The sequence below is a fragment of the Artemia franciscana genome, chromosome 18 (assembly GCF_032884065.1).
Source record: "Artemia franciscana chromosome 18, ASM3288406v1, whole genome shotgun sequence".
NCBI classification, from domain to species: Eukaryota; Metazoa; Arthropoda; class Branchiopoda; order Anostraca; family Artemiidae; genus Artemia; species Artemia franciscana.
The window spans coordinates 31,466,101-31,484,570 of NC_088880.1; the positions used below are offsets into that span (position 1 = coordinate 31,466,101).

General features: G+C 34.7%; 1 protein-coding gene across 2 annotated transcripts in view; it reads right to left on the reverse strand.

The window, feature by feature from the left end:
* The window catches only part of LOC136038868 (sodium/calcium exchanger 1-like), a 60,604-nt gene that overhangs the window by 32,588 nt on the left and 9,546 nt on the right, over nt 1-18,470 (reverse strand). Inside the window, exon 4 of one of the 2 annotated variants that reach the window (XM_065722330.1) lies at nt 16,547-16,995. The exons of the other annotated variant lie outside the window; for it this stretch is intronic. Coding sequence (XP_065578402.1) covers nt 16,984-16,995 — 12 coding nt within the window. The 3' untranslated portion in view covers nt 16,547-16,983. Of the gene's footprint in view, nt 1-16,546; nt 16,996-18,470 lie in introns of those variants that run through there. 2 annotated transcript variants of the gene reach the window in all.

Genomic DNA, 18,470 nt, shown 5'->3' on the forward strand with positions numbered 1-18,470 from the left:
CTAGAGATCTAACAGAGTGTCAATGGGTATTCTTCTGAGTATCCACCATTCTTACTAGCTATAGACTAGTATCACTGTTGCACTAGGTAAACAAACACTTCACAAGGGGCAAGTAAATCCCTATGTTTGGGAAGCCTGATTGCGCTAAAGCCATTATTAAAACAAGAGCTAAGAGCTCATATGGCACTTGTGACGAGGCGAGAAGAGCTAAGAGCCAAGAGATCATATGGTATGAGCTCTAACAAAATTCTATGAATCAATAGATTGATTTAAAAAGGAAAATAAGAGGCTTGATGCCGGTTAAGATTTAAAATAAGAGCTCTGAGTCACAAAGTCCTTCTAAATATCAAAATTTAGTAAGATCCGATCACCCACTCGTAAGTTATAAATACCTAATTTTTTCTAATTTTCCTCTCCCTTCTTAGATAATTTTCCTCTCCCTTCTTGTCCCTTCCTAGAGAACTTGTTGTTCTCTAAGAACAACAAGTAGTTTGCAAGAATACAAAGGAACAATATTTTATTGATTCAAATTTTTAAAAAATATTGGAAAAAACTGGTCTTGAATTAGGAAGAGGTATCTTGGCAGGAGCAGAGGCCACATAATTGCACAGCTTCAATGAGCAGTAAATTCGTTAGGTGAAGGAGGAGCAAAAAAAAAATTTATTTTAAAAAATTTTGAGGGCTCTATATTTTTTAAAAACAAAATATGAAAAGGGGAGAGGAAGAAAGATATACGCATATTTTACTGAGATTTTATTAAGCTTGAATTTTAGAGCCCTTGATTTTTATTTATTTAAACTTTAAATTTACAAGAAACCCGTTCTGTTGCACTGCCTTTTTCTGTCAAATACAGCACTATGACACAAAAAGACGAATGCAACAGATAATAACAGGATTATACAGAGTGTTCGAAATTTACTGCCCAGCTTTCCTATTCTTCATTTTACCTAGAAAAGAAAAGGAAAGCTAATCATTTGCACACAATAGACACTATGATTTAAATAATAAACAAATAATAAAAAACAAAAAACTAAAACAAAGAATATTATCCCACTCCCGATAGCACTCCTTTAAAAGTTTCAAGGATGTTTCAAGCTAATATAGAGCGACACTGCCTATGATATTGCTTATTTACCTTATGAAAACCTGTTTTGGTACATTGTTTCTTCGTTTAATTGAAACTCTCTCTCTCTCCCTCTAAAACAAATTCTGCTTCCCTTTATTTGCAATTTCCACCCATTATCTTTTTTGTTAATCGCTTTTAACACTCTTTTAACCATATTTTATTAATCAATATCTTTCTCCCCCCCCAAAAAAAAAATATTTCTCCCAAAAGAAAAAAAATAGGCCCATCTGTGTCGCGTCTGTTCTTTAACTAACATAGTCCTTCCCAAACATACTTCTTCTACCACCCATTTTCATGAAAAAACATCACTCAGTGCTCCCTGCGGATTATTTACTTTCAAATTTTACCACCAAATAAAAAGAAAAAAGTATACAATAATGCATCTACCCTTTTGTAAATCATACTAAAGAAAGGAGGAAATTAGAAAAACTGATGCTATTATTAAAAAAAATTTTATTATAAAGCATAACAAAGAAACAAAATTATCTACAATGAAATTTGTTAACAACGAAATTGCTTTGAAAATGTTGAAACGTTGACAAAGAGCGAATAATGCAGCAATTATTGTTTTCTGCACCAATTGGGTGTAGAAACCGAATGCAACGTACAATATTTAATTGGTGAAAGTTAGACACTTTTGCAAACCAAAATCTGTTACTTGCGCCCTTGAACAAGCAGCGATTTAGTTGTTTCAACATGCAACATCGCGTCATAAGAGACATGATTTTTACTTTTTTCTTAAAGGGATAGTTCAAAGAATATTGGTAACTTATAAGAGTAGGAACTGGCACTAGTGTCGACGAAAAAATTTTTAATGCCATTTGGTGTTTGGTGACACTTGGAATATTTTGTGTAATTATAAGAATAATTAAATTAATTAGTATAATTGCTAAAATTAAGGTACCAATAAGCATTTACTCTCAATTCCCGACAATAAAAATTAATACAAAGCTTAAAAAATGCCAAGTGTCGCCAAACTTTAGATGGCGTCGATAGTTTTTTTGTAAACAGTAGGGCCAGTATACACTGTTCTAAGTAAATTTGTTTCCACGACAAACATTTACAATTAAGAATAATTTAAATAATAGATATCATTCCTGAATCAGCATTAACGGCAATTTTTTTTATACGAAGATTCAGTAGCACAAGAATTTAGCTGCATGAAAATTCAGTTGAATGGGGATGAGTTGCACAGGGGGTTCAATTGTACGAGGGTTCAGTTACAGGAGGGTAAAGTTATACAGGGGTTGAGTTACACGTGCGTTCAGTTAAACAGGGGCTCCGTTTCCCCTGGGGTCAGATGCACGAGGGCTCAGTTAAATGGGTTCAGCTACAAGACTTCAGATACATAAGGGTTCAGTTGCAATAGAACCAAAAAAAGGTTTGAAACAGATATGAAATATTATAAATATCAAAATATTAAAACAAATAGCAACAAGGCATCGGGCATGAAAAAGTTCGGGCTTTGCAAAATTTATTTTTCAAAATTCACGGTGGGATACTTTGTTTTTTTCGATCGTTTTCAACAAAACACAAAAAGGATATTTTTTTAAATATCCTTAAAACTTAAAATTCATCTAGAGTAAATGAAAGCTAATAAAAGGGGAGAAACTGTTACATGACATTATAATTTGTACACAAGCAATTATACAAATCAGATAAATGTTGCTTAATTGTTTAATAATTTACTCCTCAAAGAATACTTTGGAATACTGGCATTAAAAGTTGAAACTCGCTTTTTTGCCAACTTTCGTTGAACAGTTTATTGAAGTAAACATGCAGAGATTAAGCTGAAAAAGAACAATCAAATCAGGTTTCGATTACAATTTTAAACTGTAAATAAAATGTTAGAAAACAGCACGTAGTTATGTTGGGAAAGCTGAATTAAGCACTGATTAATTTGAGAAGCATGCACAGACAAAGGATGCCGATTGAAGGGGGCAAAGACGAAGCAAGGGGCAGAAGGCAGAATACTGGCCTTCGACCAGTATTTTAAAAATCTATTTTCGGTATTTTTCCTACACCACTATTTACTCATAGATTAAGCTATTTCAATCAACGGGCACTAAGTTGAAACGAAAGAGTGACGTATAGTAAAATCCATGGGAAATATATAATTTGGGCTAAATATCTGCAAATTAGAAGGATGGGGTATAATAAAGTGAAGCGGAATTTGAAATTATACAAGTAATCCTGAAAGTAGTAAAATACTTACTTATACTATTCCTAAAAGAACTTTACTTTACTTTAACCACAATTACCCCTTTCTAATGTGCAAATAAACGACCCAAATTATATATGTCCTATATGCTCTCTTTGACATGAAACAAATATGACCCGTTTGAATTCGAACTCATTGAATTTGATTTTTGACTTTGATAAAATCATAGAAAAATATATATTAAAAAAGAATAAAATACCAAATGATCTTACAAAGCACAGAATTTAGATATCATCAATGCATTATTTTGGTCTTAGACAACTGATAATGTCTTAGACAACTGATAATGTATTTTGGTCTTAGACAACTGATAATGTTCATAATGTCTGTTCATTATGTCTGTTCATAATGTCTGTTCAGTCTGTTGACTGAACCGACTGAATTTAGTCTGTTGACTGAACAGACTAAATTATTAGCACTTTTCATGCATTACAATCATTGTGGGGTCTAAAATTGTTAAAGGCAGGGGACAGTTGCAAGTAATTAATTGTCATCGATAATAATTGTTTTTGGGAAGTTGCAATTTGACATGGAGAGTACCAATTTTAACAAATACATATGGAAACGAAAGCTTTTCTTAAACGCGGATTGAATGACAAAACGACGAATGGAGGGGAGGGGGGATTGCTTGGTGCTTCGAAAACAGCTTTTATTACTTTTATGTTTTCCATTCATGATTACATTTTATTTAGGTTCAATGAATAAGCATACGCTCACGTATTTATTCATGTGCGGTTTCTTACATTATTTGGCTCGCGGATTTGGAATTCTACTTTGCTTTATAGGTAATAGCCAAAGACCTTTCAATGTTAGGCACCAAATTATACTATTTTAAATTCTACTCTTCATGAAAATGTTCCTCATTTTCTTCATTGTACCCTCCGTCCGGGAAATCTAACTTGTTGTGACTTTTCTTATGTTATTTCACCGACTTTTAAAGTCATGACAGCATAATGTCTCGGTTATTAGTGTGCTTTAACGGAGTTGATAAGTACACGGTGATGTCTTTTTGAGGAGGTAAAAATGGGGATATTTTTAAGGGCAGGTTCTTTTTTCCTCTAAAATGCAAAAGCTGATAAACAAAAAGAAAATAGAAGTATTGATAAAGGAAACGGACAAATTCAGGTCAGTTGATGATGTAGTCAATAGGCAAATAATAACTGAAAAACATTAATATATAATAGTCACTGAGCATCAGTAAACAAATAAGATAAAGGCTAAAATAATGATGGTAAAATGATAAAAAGACTAATTATAGTTCTCAGTAAAATCAGGTCTTTGGTACCCAAACCTTTTCACTTTAGGATCTAGACTCTAAGTGGCAGTTTAGTAATTTCGAGACCTGTAGGTACCTTGGGTCGGAATAGCTGCTTGTTAATTTAGGTACCTCTGGAAATCTAACTATTAATATAGATGGTATTACAGTCTCTCCGTGTAAAGGAACACTGTGTGCAACTTAGAAACAATCAGTTTTCAACCCTCATAAGTTCTAAGCTTGGTTCCAAGAGGTAGAGCTTCTGGGAAATCCTTTCCGATTCTTTTTTCTTGGTCATGGCAATGATAAAGGCTTTATAAGCAAGAGTAGAACTATAAATCTTGTGAGTTTAAATTTTTGCTCATACCGGAAGGAGGTAAAGGTAGTAAATCAACGAAGATCTATTCTCAATTTACTTGTATCTATATTATTGACAGCGATTTCCTAGCATAACTGAGTTTCGTTCGATTTAACAAAACTTAGTTAACTAACAAGTCTACTTTTTCATTTTTAGCGTTTTATTTGTCAGAAAGTTAACCAAGTGAAGGAAGAAAGTTCATCAGGCTTTTGCCAATAGAACGGATAGTTTGGCAGAAAATTCAAAATTGCGGTAATATGAACCGTACAATGACAACAACGAAAATTTAACACCTCTTATTTCCTTTTATAAAAGAAAAGTAAACTCCAAGATTAAAAATGCTGCCTCTGAGTCAGTGATTTTAATAAACAACTGCATCACTCAATCTGGGAAACCCTAAATGAATTACCATATTCTGCAAGAGGCAAGCCTTTTACCATGGAGGCAAGCATGAGCCATCCAGTTCAAATTTCTTGCCAGAAATTCCTTGTAGATACCAAAGAACGAAGAATTCTTAATAGTAATTTCGCAGACGACTAAATAATGATTGCGAAAAATGGCAAAATCTACTTATTAGTTAATTAATAAAGTAAATCGAACGAGGCTCTGTCTATCAACTAGTCAACAAGCTGGCAACCTTTCTTTTTGTATATACTGCGATACTATCTGCATTACTCTTGGGATTTCACCCATCAACCATTTTAGATACCCTTAAATTTATTAGGCATTGAAATTAGCAGGCTCTGGCCCGACATTAGATTCGAAGGGGTTCAGCCAGCGTTGCCAAAGCTTTGAGATAAACTGTACCAGTTTTTCAATGAAGATTGTACCACGAGATTAATTTGTACCATCCGAACAGCAGGTCAAACATTTGCCATACCAAAAAAAAAAAAAATATTCGAAAGACTAAAACTTAAACAGATATCTGAGCCAGTATGGAGCAAGTAAATCCAAAATGTATCAGAAAATTTGGTTTTGCCACAAAATTTCCAAATGTACCGTATTGTAATAGGACCTCTAAATTGTACCAAAACGGTACAATTCTACCGCGTTAGCAGTGGTAAGCCTAAACCAGGTACAAAAGAACTGACTTCCGTTTCACCAAATAGTTATTGGTAGAATTAGTTATCTCGATTCTAAAAGAATTTTTCATTTATGGCCAATAGTAAAAATTAACAAAAACTTACACGATGCTTGCACATTTATTGATAGGCTAAGCCTACTTAATGAAGCTAAGTCTTGCTTAGAATGTTACATTTGAGCTGAGTTTCAGTAATAGAAGCACTTTCCATATTAAAAAGACTTGTTTTGGTAATGTCATGGAAATAACTGACCTCCCCCACAATATTTTCATGAATTGTGGCCACTAGAAGAAATAAATGAACTTGATATTTACATATTTAATAAACTTAAGAAAGATATTCACTGGTTAATGGAGACACATACTCAATTATTCAAAATGTATTATCCGTTCAAACCATGGAAAATAAGTAGATTAGAAGGAACTCTATTTGATACTCAACTGCCATCTACTCTCTCAAAGCAGGATTGTAATACCAGGCTTTAATATTGACTTGTTAATATTGATATACTATGCTGCTAGTATTAACCTGGTACAGCAGTCTTGAAAACGCGGTGGATTACTAGGAGTCAAGTGACTGTTAGCCTAATGCTCAATTCAGCATAATTTATTTGAGTATTATGACGCGAAATGGATCCTATCTTGTATTAAAATAAAGCTTATTCTATAACGCATAAATAATTGTAATATAAAATCCTCAATGGACTACCTCACAACAGGAAAAAATGCCACATTCTCATCGTTAGGATGTGCTATATTTCGTTACCTATTGTGTAACACATAAGAAAATCCATGCACATTATTTTCTTTTCAATCTCTGAACAACACTGAACTTGAAGAGAAGATGAAAACTTGGCAAAACAAGGTCAGAGCAGCTCTTGTTGCGACACATACAAAAGGGTTTCTTCATAAACAATAAATAAGGCCATATGCTAAGAGAAACATTAATCTTTACTAAGTCAACCCTTTTGTATCCACAATTCATAAATCAAACAACTAACAAATTTTTAAACAGCAGCGTGGGGTCTAGGATGAACAGGAGGAAAGTGGGGTGCCATATGGAGACCCCAACTTTCTGATGAAATGCTGCATCGTAATGAATGCTTCAACGACAACTTTAAAAAGCCGAAACAAAATATTTATGATTCTAATCGGCGATGAGATTCAAAACTAATTTTAGAGAGATGTTCCGAACACCATTTTTTTCTACTACTACTACTACTAATAACTCACTGCAGCACCAAGCCGCCTGAGGCCAACACAGCTACGCACGCTCCTCCTCCAACCTAATCTATTTAAAGCCTCCCTCTTTACACCCTCCCAGGAAGTTCCCATTTCCTTTAAATCCTTATTTATGACATCCTCCCAACCCAGACAAGGACGACCTGCTTTCCGTGTAGCCCCAGACGGTTGGCCAAAAAGGACAATCTTCGGTAATCTGTCATCCTTCATCCGTAGAACGTGGCCTAGCCATCTCAACCTTTCTTTCATTATAGCCCCAGAAAGCGGGATTGAACCACACTTTTCGTACAACCTACTGTTTGAAATACGGTCAGTCAGCCGGGTACCCAGAACAATCCGTAGGTAATTTCTCTGGAAAACATCTAGTAAATTTTCATCTGCTTTTCGGAGTGTCCATGCTTCAGAGCCATATTTGACCACTGTCATCACTGTAGCTTCCAATATTCTAATCTTGGTTTGTAGGCTTATCTTTCTATTCTTCCAAACTTTTTTTAACTGTGAAAAAACACCCTGAGCTTTAGCTATTCCACTTTTAACATCTTCACTGCTCCCACCATCTTTACTAATAATACTACCAAGGTAACTGAAGCTCCCAACCTGATCAATCTTTTCGTTACCTAAGGTCACCTGTTCATCTTCACTTATTCCTAACCTTAGTGACTTAGTCTTCTTAACATTAATTTTCAAGCCTATTTTAGCACCCTGAACTCGTAAAACCTCTAAAAATTCATTCATTTTGCTCACACTTTCATCTAATATGCTTAAATCATCAGCATAATCTAAGTCCAGGAGCGTTCTTCCTCCCCATTTGATTCCATGGTCTCCAATTGCCTTTCCTGTGCTCCTTAAGACGAAGTCCATCAAAATGATCCATATAAAGGGGGATAGAACACAACCCTGCTTAACTCCTGATTTAATACAAAACCAGTTGCTAACCTCATTTCCTACCTTAACCGCAGCAGTATTATTCTCGTACATAGCGCAAATCACTTTAATGTATTTTTCTGGTATACCATATAACGATAAGACCTTTGTTAACGCTGTTCTATCAACAGAATCGAAAGCTTGCTCATAATCGATAAAACTAAGGACCAAAGGTGTTTGACAACGAAGGGACTTCTCAATTATTAACCTAAGAGTGAAAACATGGTCGACACATCCTCTACCTTTTCTAAAACCGCATTGTTCTTCCCTTAAAACTTTGTCTACAGCATGTCTCAGTCTAAAAAGTATCATATTACTCAGTAATTTGCTACCTACAGAGACCAGACTAATGCCTCGATAATTCCGACATTCACTCTTGTCACCTTTCTTATACAGTGGTTTAATTAAGGTTTTCCTAAAATCATTGGGTACTTCCCCTTTTTCAAAAATCATGTTCATAATCTTCAGTAGCTTATTCCTAACCTCAGAGCCACCATATTTAAGGAACTCATTAATCATACTATCAGCACCTGGGGCCTTATTATTTTTTAATCCTTCTAGTACTGTCGCTAATTCTTCCTCACTAAACAAATCTTCCTTCACATCCAAGGTATCACAAACTTTTTCATTTTCATCTATATCTTTTCCTGCAACTGTATCTCGGTTTAGCACATTCTCAAAATGTTCCACCCATCTTTCTTTAACTTTTTCCTTATCACTAATTGTGGCCCCATTTCTATCTTTAACTGGGACTAGTCCGGATCGGCTACTCCCTTTCAATTTATTAACATGCCAGTATAATATTTTACTATTATGCCGTCTAGCCGCATCTTCCAGATCCTCAGCAATTTTATCCATCGCCTCCATTTCACATCTCCTTAGTTCATATTTTAATGCTTTCTCCACTTTCTTTACATTCCTTTTGTTTTCATACGACCTATCGCTCAGATAATTCTTATACAAACCCCTTCTACTATCTATTAAACCTAAAGCTTTTTCACTAATATTCCTAGTTGCTGTCTTAGCACTCTTCCCTAGGACACCATCAGCAACTTCACAAATTGTTTTTCTGAAATTATTCCATCCATCTTCCACATTGTCAAATTTTAAACCCTCAAGTTTAGTACTCAACTGTTCCTGGAATTTTTTTCTCAAATTTTCATCCTGAAGTCTACCAACATCATAACTTTCCGGGAGGGAGTTACTCTTCCGAAATTTCAGCTTTAAATTAACCTTAGACACTACTAGATGGTGATCTTTACTTTTAACATCAATAACGGCACTCCTATACACCCTAGTATCTTGTATTGATCCTGCTAGTCTTCTGTTTACAATAACATAATCAATAAGGTTTGCTGTCTTACAATAACATAATTACAGCATAATTATGCTATAGTGTTACAGCATTAGTTTGAGGGGCATTGGCCCCATTTTATGAAGAACAGTTTATGCTATTTTAAACTTCTAATTTTGCTCTGACTATATGTCAACAGGGTAGTATCTTTTCGTGAGCACCATGAAATAGAGCCATGTCTCATTTTTTTTACATCTTTCTTATAAAATTACAAATTTTCTCAGTTTATTTTTATGCATAAATAAATCATCTACAATGTCATTACACTGTATTCTGTATTTATTTAAAAGATTGGTAAAACTAAAAAAAAAAAAACTCAAACGAGGCTTATTGAATAAATATAGAATTACAGACCTCGCCCCACTACCCACGGGTCAGAGATTGAAAAGAAAATAATGTGCATGGATTTTCTTATGTGTTACACAATAGGTAACGAAATATAACACATCCTAGCGATGAGAATGTGGCATTTTTTCCTGTTGTGAGGTAGTCCATTGAGGATTTTATATTACAATTATTTATGCGTTATAGAATAAGCTTAACAACATTCTAAAGGAGGCTCCTCATAGCAATTTCATGACCGGTATAGCCAAACGCAGTTAAAACGGTATAAAAGTACCCAGGGGGGGAGGGGGGTAGGTTGGGGTCTTTTCTCTCCGAAATTCTGGATTTTATTAATTTTCTGTTCACATCTTCTTGAAATTAACAAATAACTATTTATTTGGTAAAATTCTAGTTAATTGACTTCTTGCTATCTCGGAAAGGGTTTATGTTAGGAGAATGAAACTTTCAGAGATGAATCTACAGACTAAAGTATGTCCCGGGAAGGTATTTTGAAGCAACTACCTCTACTCTTTCTCCCTCTAGAGGGCCCTGACCTTTGCTGACCTTTAAAAATATGTGTCTTATAAAATTGAAACCTTGCAAAATAGATCTTCTGCTTAATTGAAGTACAACAAAATTGTTTTCAGCTTCATAACTTTGCTCAGTTCTATTTTATAAGGTTTTAAAGATATGCAAATATATATCCTAAATTTTGAAAAAAAATGTTGATATGGCTCAAAATTCTACTCAAATAACAGGAATTGCATTTTCAGAACTAAAGGCAGAGAAAAAGCAACTTGTAACTGAAAATTAAGATAAAATGTTGTTTTGTCAAAATTTCAATAGGTTTAGACCTGTCATGTAGGCAAATTTCAGGGCCCTCTAGAGGGAGAAGGAGTGGAGGTGGATACTTTAAAATACCTTCCCGGGACATGCTTTAGTCTGTAGATTCATCCCTGAAAGTTTAATTTTCCTAACCTAAACTCTTTCTGAGATAGCAAGAAGTCAATTAACTAGAATTTTACCATTTATTTTTTATTATTGACTTCCCCCTCGATTTGTTATGATTATTTGATCCAAAAAGAACATTGTACGTCCCTTTAGTAAGAATAGCCTACTCTTTTAAGGCGGGGGACTGTCCAATGGGGGTTGATAGCTATGATCATGTAGGCTAGTGCCTCATAGAATACAAGGCATTCAGGGTGCCGAGGGAGCGTTTTAGCTAGAAAATAGACGAGTGTCGGCATATTCTTTGAATCCATATCAGATTTCTTTGCTTCTCGGAGCCCTTAGCCAATATTTCTGAAAGGCGAGGATAAAAAATAAAGGTGAATTTGGTAAATGAAAAAGTTACTTCTGTAAAACAATTAGGGGTGGGGAGTGAGAGGATGCAGGGGAAAATTTACAGATAGTTTATGACTAATAGGCGAAGCCACATCTAACTGTGACCTCTAAGATTCTGATCCATTAGACTTGAGCCCCTTCCCCTGCCAAGGCGTAAATTAATGAAAATGTTGGGAGATGAAGAATATGTTCCTTTTCTTAATCTTTTCAACGAAAGTACAGTTTTTTTTTTTCAAATTTAAACCGCTCCCTAACCCAGTCGGCAGAAGTAACCTATACCAACCTCTTTCCCAATTAGGCAAAGAAGACTCCTGGGGGTGGAATTTAAATTGAATGGAAGAGTATTCTTGGTAAATGTTTAGTTTCGTTCCAGTTTAGAGCACTTAGAAATGTCAATTCTGGAAGCGCATCCATTTCTGGTTGACCCTCCTCCTCCATGGGGCAAACTAAAAATGTGTAAATTGGGCCTTCTTACAGTAAACATTTCCTATAGAGCGAAGCATACTAGTCTATGAGACCCGTGGGTAGCGGGGCGAGGTCTGTATTCTATATTTATTCAATAAGCCTCGTTTGAGTTTTTTTAGTTTTATCAATCTTTTAAATAAATACAGAATACAGACCTCGGCCCGCTGCCCGCGGGGCTCATGGACTAATACCCTTCACTCTATTGGTAATGTTACATCTAAGGAAACCCACTTTACGCATTTTTAGTCTCGTTGGAGGGGGATTTTAGAAACCTAAAAAATGAATACGCTTCTCTAATAAATGACAAAGAAATAATCGTCAAAAGAAATAATATGCGATCGTCAGAATCTTGCTATATGCAGTAATACCCACTTTAGAGCACTTGGAACGAATCTAAACATTTGCCGTATTATTCTTACCAGTTCTTGCGATTCCATTCCAACAAAACCTTGGAATTAAATCGCTAAATTGATTTATTATGGAATTTTTCTCGGATTGTTCTCACGTGCCAGACAACAGTCATTGCTCACGCTTGGGTTTCTGGTGGGCAGACAGAATATCACCAGGCGCTGAACACTGTCCAGTTGGCAACGCGGCTTCATCGTGTTCGCAGACGAAAGATAAGAGTAAGTAGAATTGTATTGATATGGTATATCGGAAGATTCGGCTTAAAGTCTCAGCTTACATGTAATAAGTGGGCCATTTGAGCTAAATAACAGCACAAATAGAGGGGAGTGGGCCCATGAGCAGCAAATTTTGACATCATTTCATTCTTTCTCATTCAAAAAACTATTTTGACCTCCAGTTTCACTTAGTGTTTTGTAGCGAATGGACTATATGCCAAAGAGTTAATTAATGAGCCTTGTTACCTTTCAATCACTTCTGACTTATTAAAAAAAACAAAAAACATTAAAACTTTTTATTCCATTTCAGAAGAGTCCTTTCCAAATATTCCAAAATTTAGGCTCTATTTGATCTTAGTTTGATAGAGGATATAGAGAATAGTAGGGAATATAATCCGTCAAGCAATTGGATTTACTTTTGCTCAATGTTTTATTCGAAATGTTACTTTGTCTTTGTTTCTTTTAAAATTTATCAATGAGCCTTTGCCCTAAAATATGCTATGTACCTCATTTTTTTTCTTTTGTATAAAAAAGGGAATCTTTAAAAAAAATCAGTGAGATTTCTGTTCGATTCGTAGTCTATCAAGGTATAACGTTCTCATCTTTCTAATATAATTGACAAATTAATATTTTCATAAGAAATATTATTTCTAGAACTTTTGGTCATTTTCCTGAGATGTCTTTTGGAAAACAACATATATTCATCTCAGGATAAAAATAGCCTCATGATCTTGAATTCGACAATGTCTAACAAATTTATTTATCCTCAAGGATTTATTTATTAGTCCTTCTGAATAAAATAAGTAGTTACTCATACCCTTGGGGGCCCTTGCCCTAATGACTAATGGCTACCCTAATGGCTGCAAAAGTAAACCTAACTTGCACAATGCTCAAGCATTTTGATTGAAATGGCTTTTAGCCTTAAACGTTTAACATGATGTCAAATTTGCTTTTTTTTTTGAATAAGTGTATATATGTGTTTTTGGGTTTTATGCAAATAGTCTTTGGACATGATTAAGGAAATAAAAAGTGGTTTATTTATAGTTAGCTTATTCAGCTTATTTTAGCGTTTATGTGTTAAATATTACACAACACATAAATATTTGCATGGATACCTTATGGTAATAGGGCCTTGTGAAAATACTCGTCAATTCGACGTGTCAAAATAAGCCTCGTTAAAATATAAGCTTTTCCTTTAGATTAATGGATGTTATATTCCCTCGGAAAATTTTCCCTTGGAAATATCCTCCTGTAAAAAAATTCCCAATCAAACAAAGTGGCCCTCTGAAAACTCCTCCAATATTTCCCCCCCCCCTAGCCGAAAATTTCACCACGTGCAAAACTAAACAGCCAAAAAGAAAATATGAACAAAAGAAAGAATCTTGAAATATTTTGCCTACTTTTCAAAATATAGGCAGAATATCCTATAGTATTTATTTTACATTCTTATTTATCTTGATTTTTTTTTCTTGTTTTTGGGGTGGAGCTATCATAGGAGGGTTCAAGTAATGGTATCATAACTAGGTTCAAAAAAATAATTTGAACCTGCGAAATTACTGGAAACTGTAGAAGAGTTGCCCTATGTTAGAAGTGCACAGAAATAACAAGGTGGGACAAAAGAATACGAGTAATTACTCCCTCGTTGATTTGGTCTGGCACCAACCAAAGGTGGCCTTAGCCAGAATGTCTGGGGGCAATGGATTTCCACTTATTGGCTGGTCATCTTTACCGACTGATCTGGGTGATATTGTTATTACAATTACTGTTTTGTTCTACACCAGCTGGGATTTCTCTTCAAATTTTACACAAAGCTTGTTCCCAAAAATGAATGCCCGTGTTCTGCAGAGCTCATAGAAAGCTGTTTATACTCATCCAAAGGATTAATAATACGGCTTCTAGAGATATAACAGGATATCAATGGATATTCTTCTGAGTATCCACCAATCTTACTAGCTATATACTAGTATCACCGTTACGGTAGGTAAAGAAACACCTCACAAGGGATAGTCAATTCCTATGTTTAGACAGCCTGATTGCACTAAGGTCATTACTAAAAAAAATACTACCGTTGCCAACAATCTATGAAAAGGGGTTGAGCCTTATATCTCGAATCGGCAAAAACTTGTTATAAAGGGTATTTTCAATTACAACAGCAGAAAGAACTTGTTTCCCAAAGAGCATGGTGACTTTTTTTCCACACCTGGTAAGCATGTGTTTTTTCAGCATGGTCAACATGTTTTGGTTTATTCGTAATAGAATTTCTGTGATTTTTCTGTTAATTAGATTCTAGTATAAGCTAAAACGAAGCAAGTTGGTATAGATTATTAAAACAATTTTATTGGGGGGGGGGCTGAAATACTACGCCTGCACGGTGGAAATTTGGCATTGGTTGCACGACTTTCACTGGTTTTAAGTTTTATTATTGAATTACTAAGTAAACATAGAGCATTCACTAACTGCGCATGTACCAATAAGATGATTAAATATAGACTTGTCTCACATTAAGAGCTAATCCTCTAAATGATCATTGCGATAGTAGCTTATTCTGCATTTTTTTTCAGGCGCTTATAATATGCACTGGATTCAATCAATATCCACTGAATTGAATTCCACTGTCTTGGAAAAATTTCCCTACTGTTCCCAAGTAGTGTTTGTTTGCACTTACCATGCATGCACTTATTCCCCACCCCTGCGTTAATCATTGGCTATCAAGCAATAAACGATGTCGTATGGGTCACGTGACATTGAAACCCTATGATTCAACCGTAGAATTTTATTGTTTTGCCCGTAGGATTTTGATTCTGACCTCTAAGCAGAGTTTCAAAAATAACTAAAATTTCGACATTCTTAAGAATCCATTTTTCATATTCTATACTCGAGTTAAATTTTTTCAATAATTGTATAAGTTTTCAGATGTGGTATGACTTAGCTGACAACACTGATTTGCATCTTTAAGTAAGAGTTTTAGGGTCTATTCCGAAAATTGGAATAGGTTTAATATTCGATCCCACTCAAATAGCAAGCTTATGAAAAATACTATTGCACTTATGCTATAAATAATTAACGCTTAATGCTATAACCTCTTTTGTTCTAGAGTTACTTTCGATTTACGATCAACTCAAAATCTATTATAACAAAATTTTCACGAGTTTTACCGACCAAAAGCGTTAAGTACAGGTCTCCCCCACAGTCAAAAGTATAGCGTCTTTTCAACAATCGACGGTTTAAAAGGCGTTTTATATATTTTTTTGCTAATCTTCAACATTTTGGAAAATGTCATAAAATATATGCCGTATTTCCACGACCTTACTGCAAAGTTCTTTTGAAAAATCAAAATTCTTCTTCAATAATTTTATTTGGTTCTTAAAAGTGTCCTCTAGGCTTTCATACAAGCCTAGATACTCATGAAAACGCCCAAAGGTTTTTTGGGGTTAGTATGCTCATCCATAGACCAGAAGCTATCGTCAACGCAAAAGTACTGTATACATTGTTATTTCATTTAAAAATTCAATGCATGAAAACGATACATTTTCGCGAGAGAAAAGACACAATTTTAGAGATCAGAGCGGGCATATGTCGAATCCACTAAGTTAACAATCTTAAACCAAACAGCCTATATTGAAAGTAGAAATCCAGCACAAAAAGAAACGGAAAAGGCCATTAATATGAGTAGTGCAACCCTCATTTAACTCCCCAAAACAATTAGTGGCATTGGCTCTTCAATGAATACGCAATATATTTTCAATTGAAATTATTCTTTACCCGATGGTCAATATATTTGACAGAATGAGTTATTTTAGTCATTTTATAATTATTATAACTTCGCCATTAGTGAGCATATAGATACAGTAAACCCTAGCATTAAGGTTTTTGGACAAGCAAGATCCCCTTTCCTACTTTTATCAGGTTCACTCTATATATAAAAAAGTCCTAGCTACATTTTTTAAGTTATAGCATTAATCCGCAAAAATAAAATGGCGAGCCCAGAAATAGGTCTGTCGAAACTGTTTTTGAAACATAACCACAAAATCACTTTTCCTCTATGGCATCCCCTTCTTAAAAGGGGATGCTTAAAGTTGAAAGTATACAATAGTTGTTCGTGTATAATAAATGCTCTTCATTAATTATTTTGATAAACATAGTTATGTATTTATTTTAATTTTCCCTATCTTGTACTCCGTCCCTCAGAACTATCCCTAAATCTAAGAACAACAAGCAGTTTGCAAGAATACAAAGAAACAATATTTTATTGATTAAATTTATATATAAATATAAAATAAAAAATGTTCTTGTATGTTGAGTCAGGAAGAGGTTCTTTGGCAGGAGCAGAGGCCACATAATTGCAGCTTCAATGAGCAGTAAATTCGTTAGGTGAAGGATGAGCAAAAAAGAAAATCGATTAAAATTTTTTTTAAGGGTTCTATTTTTTTTTTAGTAAAATATAAAAAAGGGGAGCAAAAAAAAATATACGCGAATTTTACTCAGATTCCTATTTAACTTGAGGTTTAGAACCCTTGTTTTTTTTATTTTAAACTTTAAAATTATAAGAAACCAGTTCTGCTGCACTGTCTTTTTATGTAAAAATAAGCGTCTATACACAAAAAGACGAATGCAACAGAGAACAGGCCTATACAGAGAAATTTACTTTCCGAAATTTACTGCCCAGCTACTTCATTATCTAGAAAAGAAAAGGAAAGTCAATCATTTGCAGACAATAGACAATATGTTTTTCCGAACTAAAAAATTTATGAAAGGATAAATTTTGAAGACTGGCTAAATACAATACAAGAGCGATAACCTCAAGATGGTTGCGATGTCTGGTCAAGACCTTTTTTCTTCATATGTAATTATGCCTTAAATCTCATATGTAATTATTCCTTAAATCTAAATTAGTCAATACAAGAGAAATGCTAAATGTGAAAATGAGCACTACCTAAGGAGGGGCGGGGGTAGCATAGATAAGTTTTTGGCGGAAAAGAAATTTTCTGGGCAAAAACTTCATGAGTAGATAAGGTATGATTTAAAAAATTTACATTTTCTAAGAGCCCCACCGAAGATAAAACCATCAAAAAATTGATGAGAACTAATATATTTACATATATATATATATATATAATATATAATATATATAATATATATATATATATTATCATTTTATCATATATATATAAATCACTTTAGCTCTTAAAGAGGCACTATAACTTGAGAGGGAGAGAGAGAGATAGAGAGATAAAGAGAGAGAGAGAGAGAGAGAGAGAGAGAGAGAGAGAAGAGAGAGAGAGAGAGAGAGAGGGAGAGGAGAGAGAGTGAGAGGGAGAGAGAGAGAGAGAGTGAGAGAGAGGAGAGAGAGAGAGAGAGAGAGAGGGGAGGAGAGAGAGGAGAGAGAGAGAGAGAGAGAGGTAGAGAGAGAGAGAGAGAGAGAAGAGAGAGAGAGAGAGAGAGAGAGAGAGAGAGAGAGAGAGAGAGAGAGAGAGAGAGAGAGAGAGAGAGGGGGAGAGAGAGAGAAGAGAGAGAGAGAGAGAGAGAGAGAAGAGAGAGAGAGAGAGAGAGAGAGAGAGAGAGATTTTTTATGAATACCAGTTCGTTTGATTACCCATTACTTGATAGCCACAACTATTTGATTTAATTTAAACTCAACGAAGAACGTGCAATTGATTACCTCTTAGGTAGAACGTGCACTTTCCCCTATAATTGATTAATTTAGCACGATCCCTCGAAATCTAGTACATTTTACAAGATTATGGTATGGTGTTGTACAATTCTTGTATTGATGTCGGGGCTTTCAACTACCCCGAAAATCCTTTTGTCTCCCCGAAAATCACGGTGACACCCCTAGTGGTGACACCGGATTTCAATCTTTTACGGTATACCACTAGTAGCTCCTTCTCTAGTAGCGCTCATTTTCAACAGTTTTTGATATTTCATTTAAATCTTTATTTTTGGAAGAAAATTGGCACTCCATAGTTTAAATCCCAGCGGTAATTAAAACTGCTAAACTAGAGCTCGAGCTTATGTTTCAATACGATACTCTTTTGAAAAACGAACATCTTATTCAGCAATTTGGAAAATCCGTCCTAGCCAATAGCACATTGACCGATGTTGCCGTTATCTTTTACGGTATACCACTAGTAGCTCCTTCTCTCCCCACAAAAG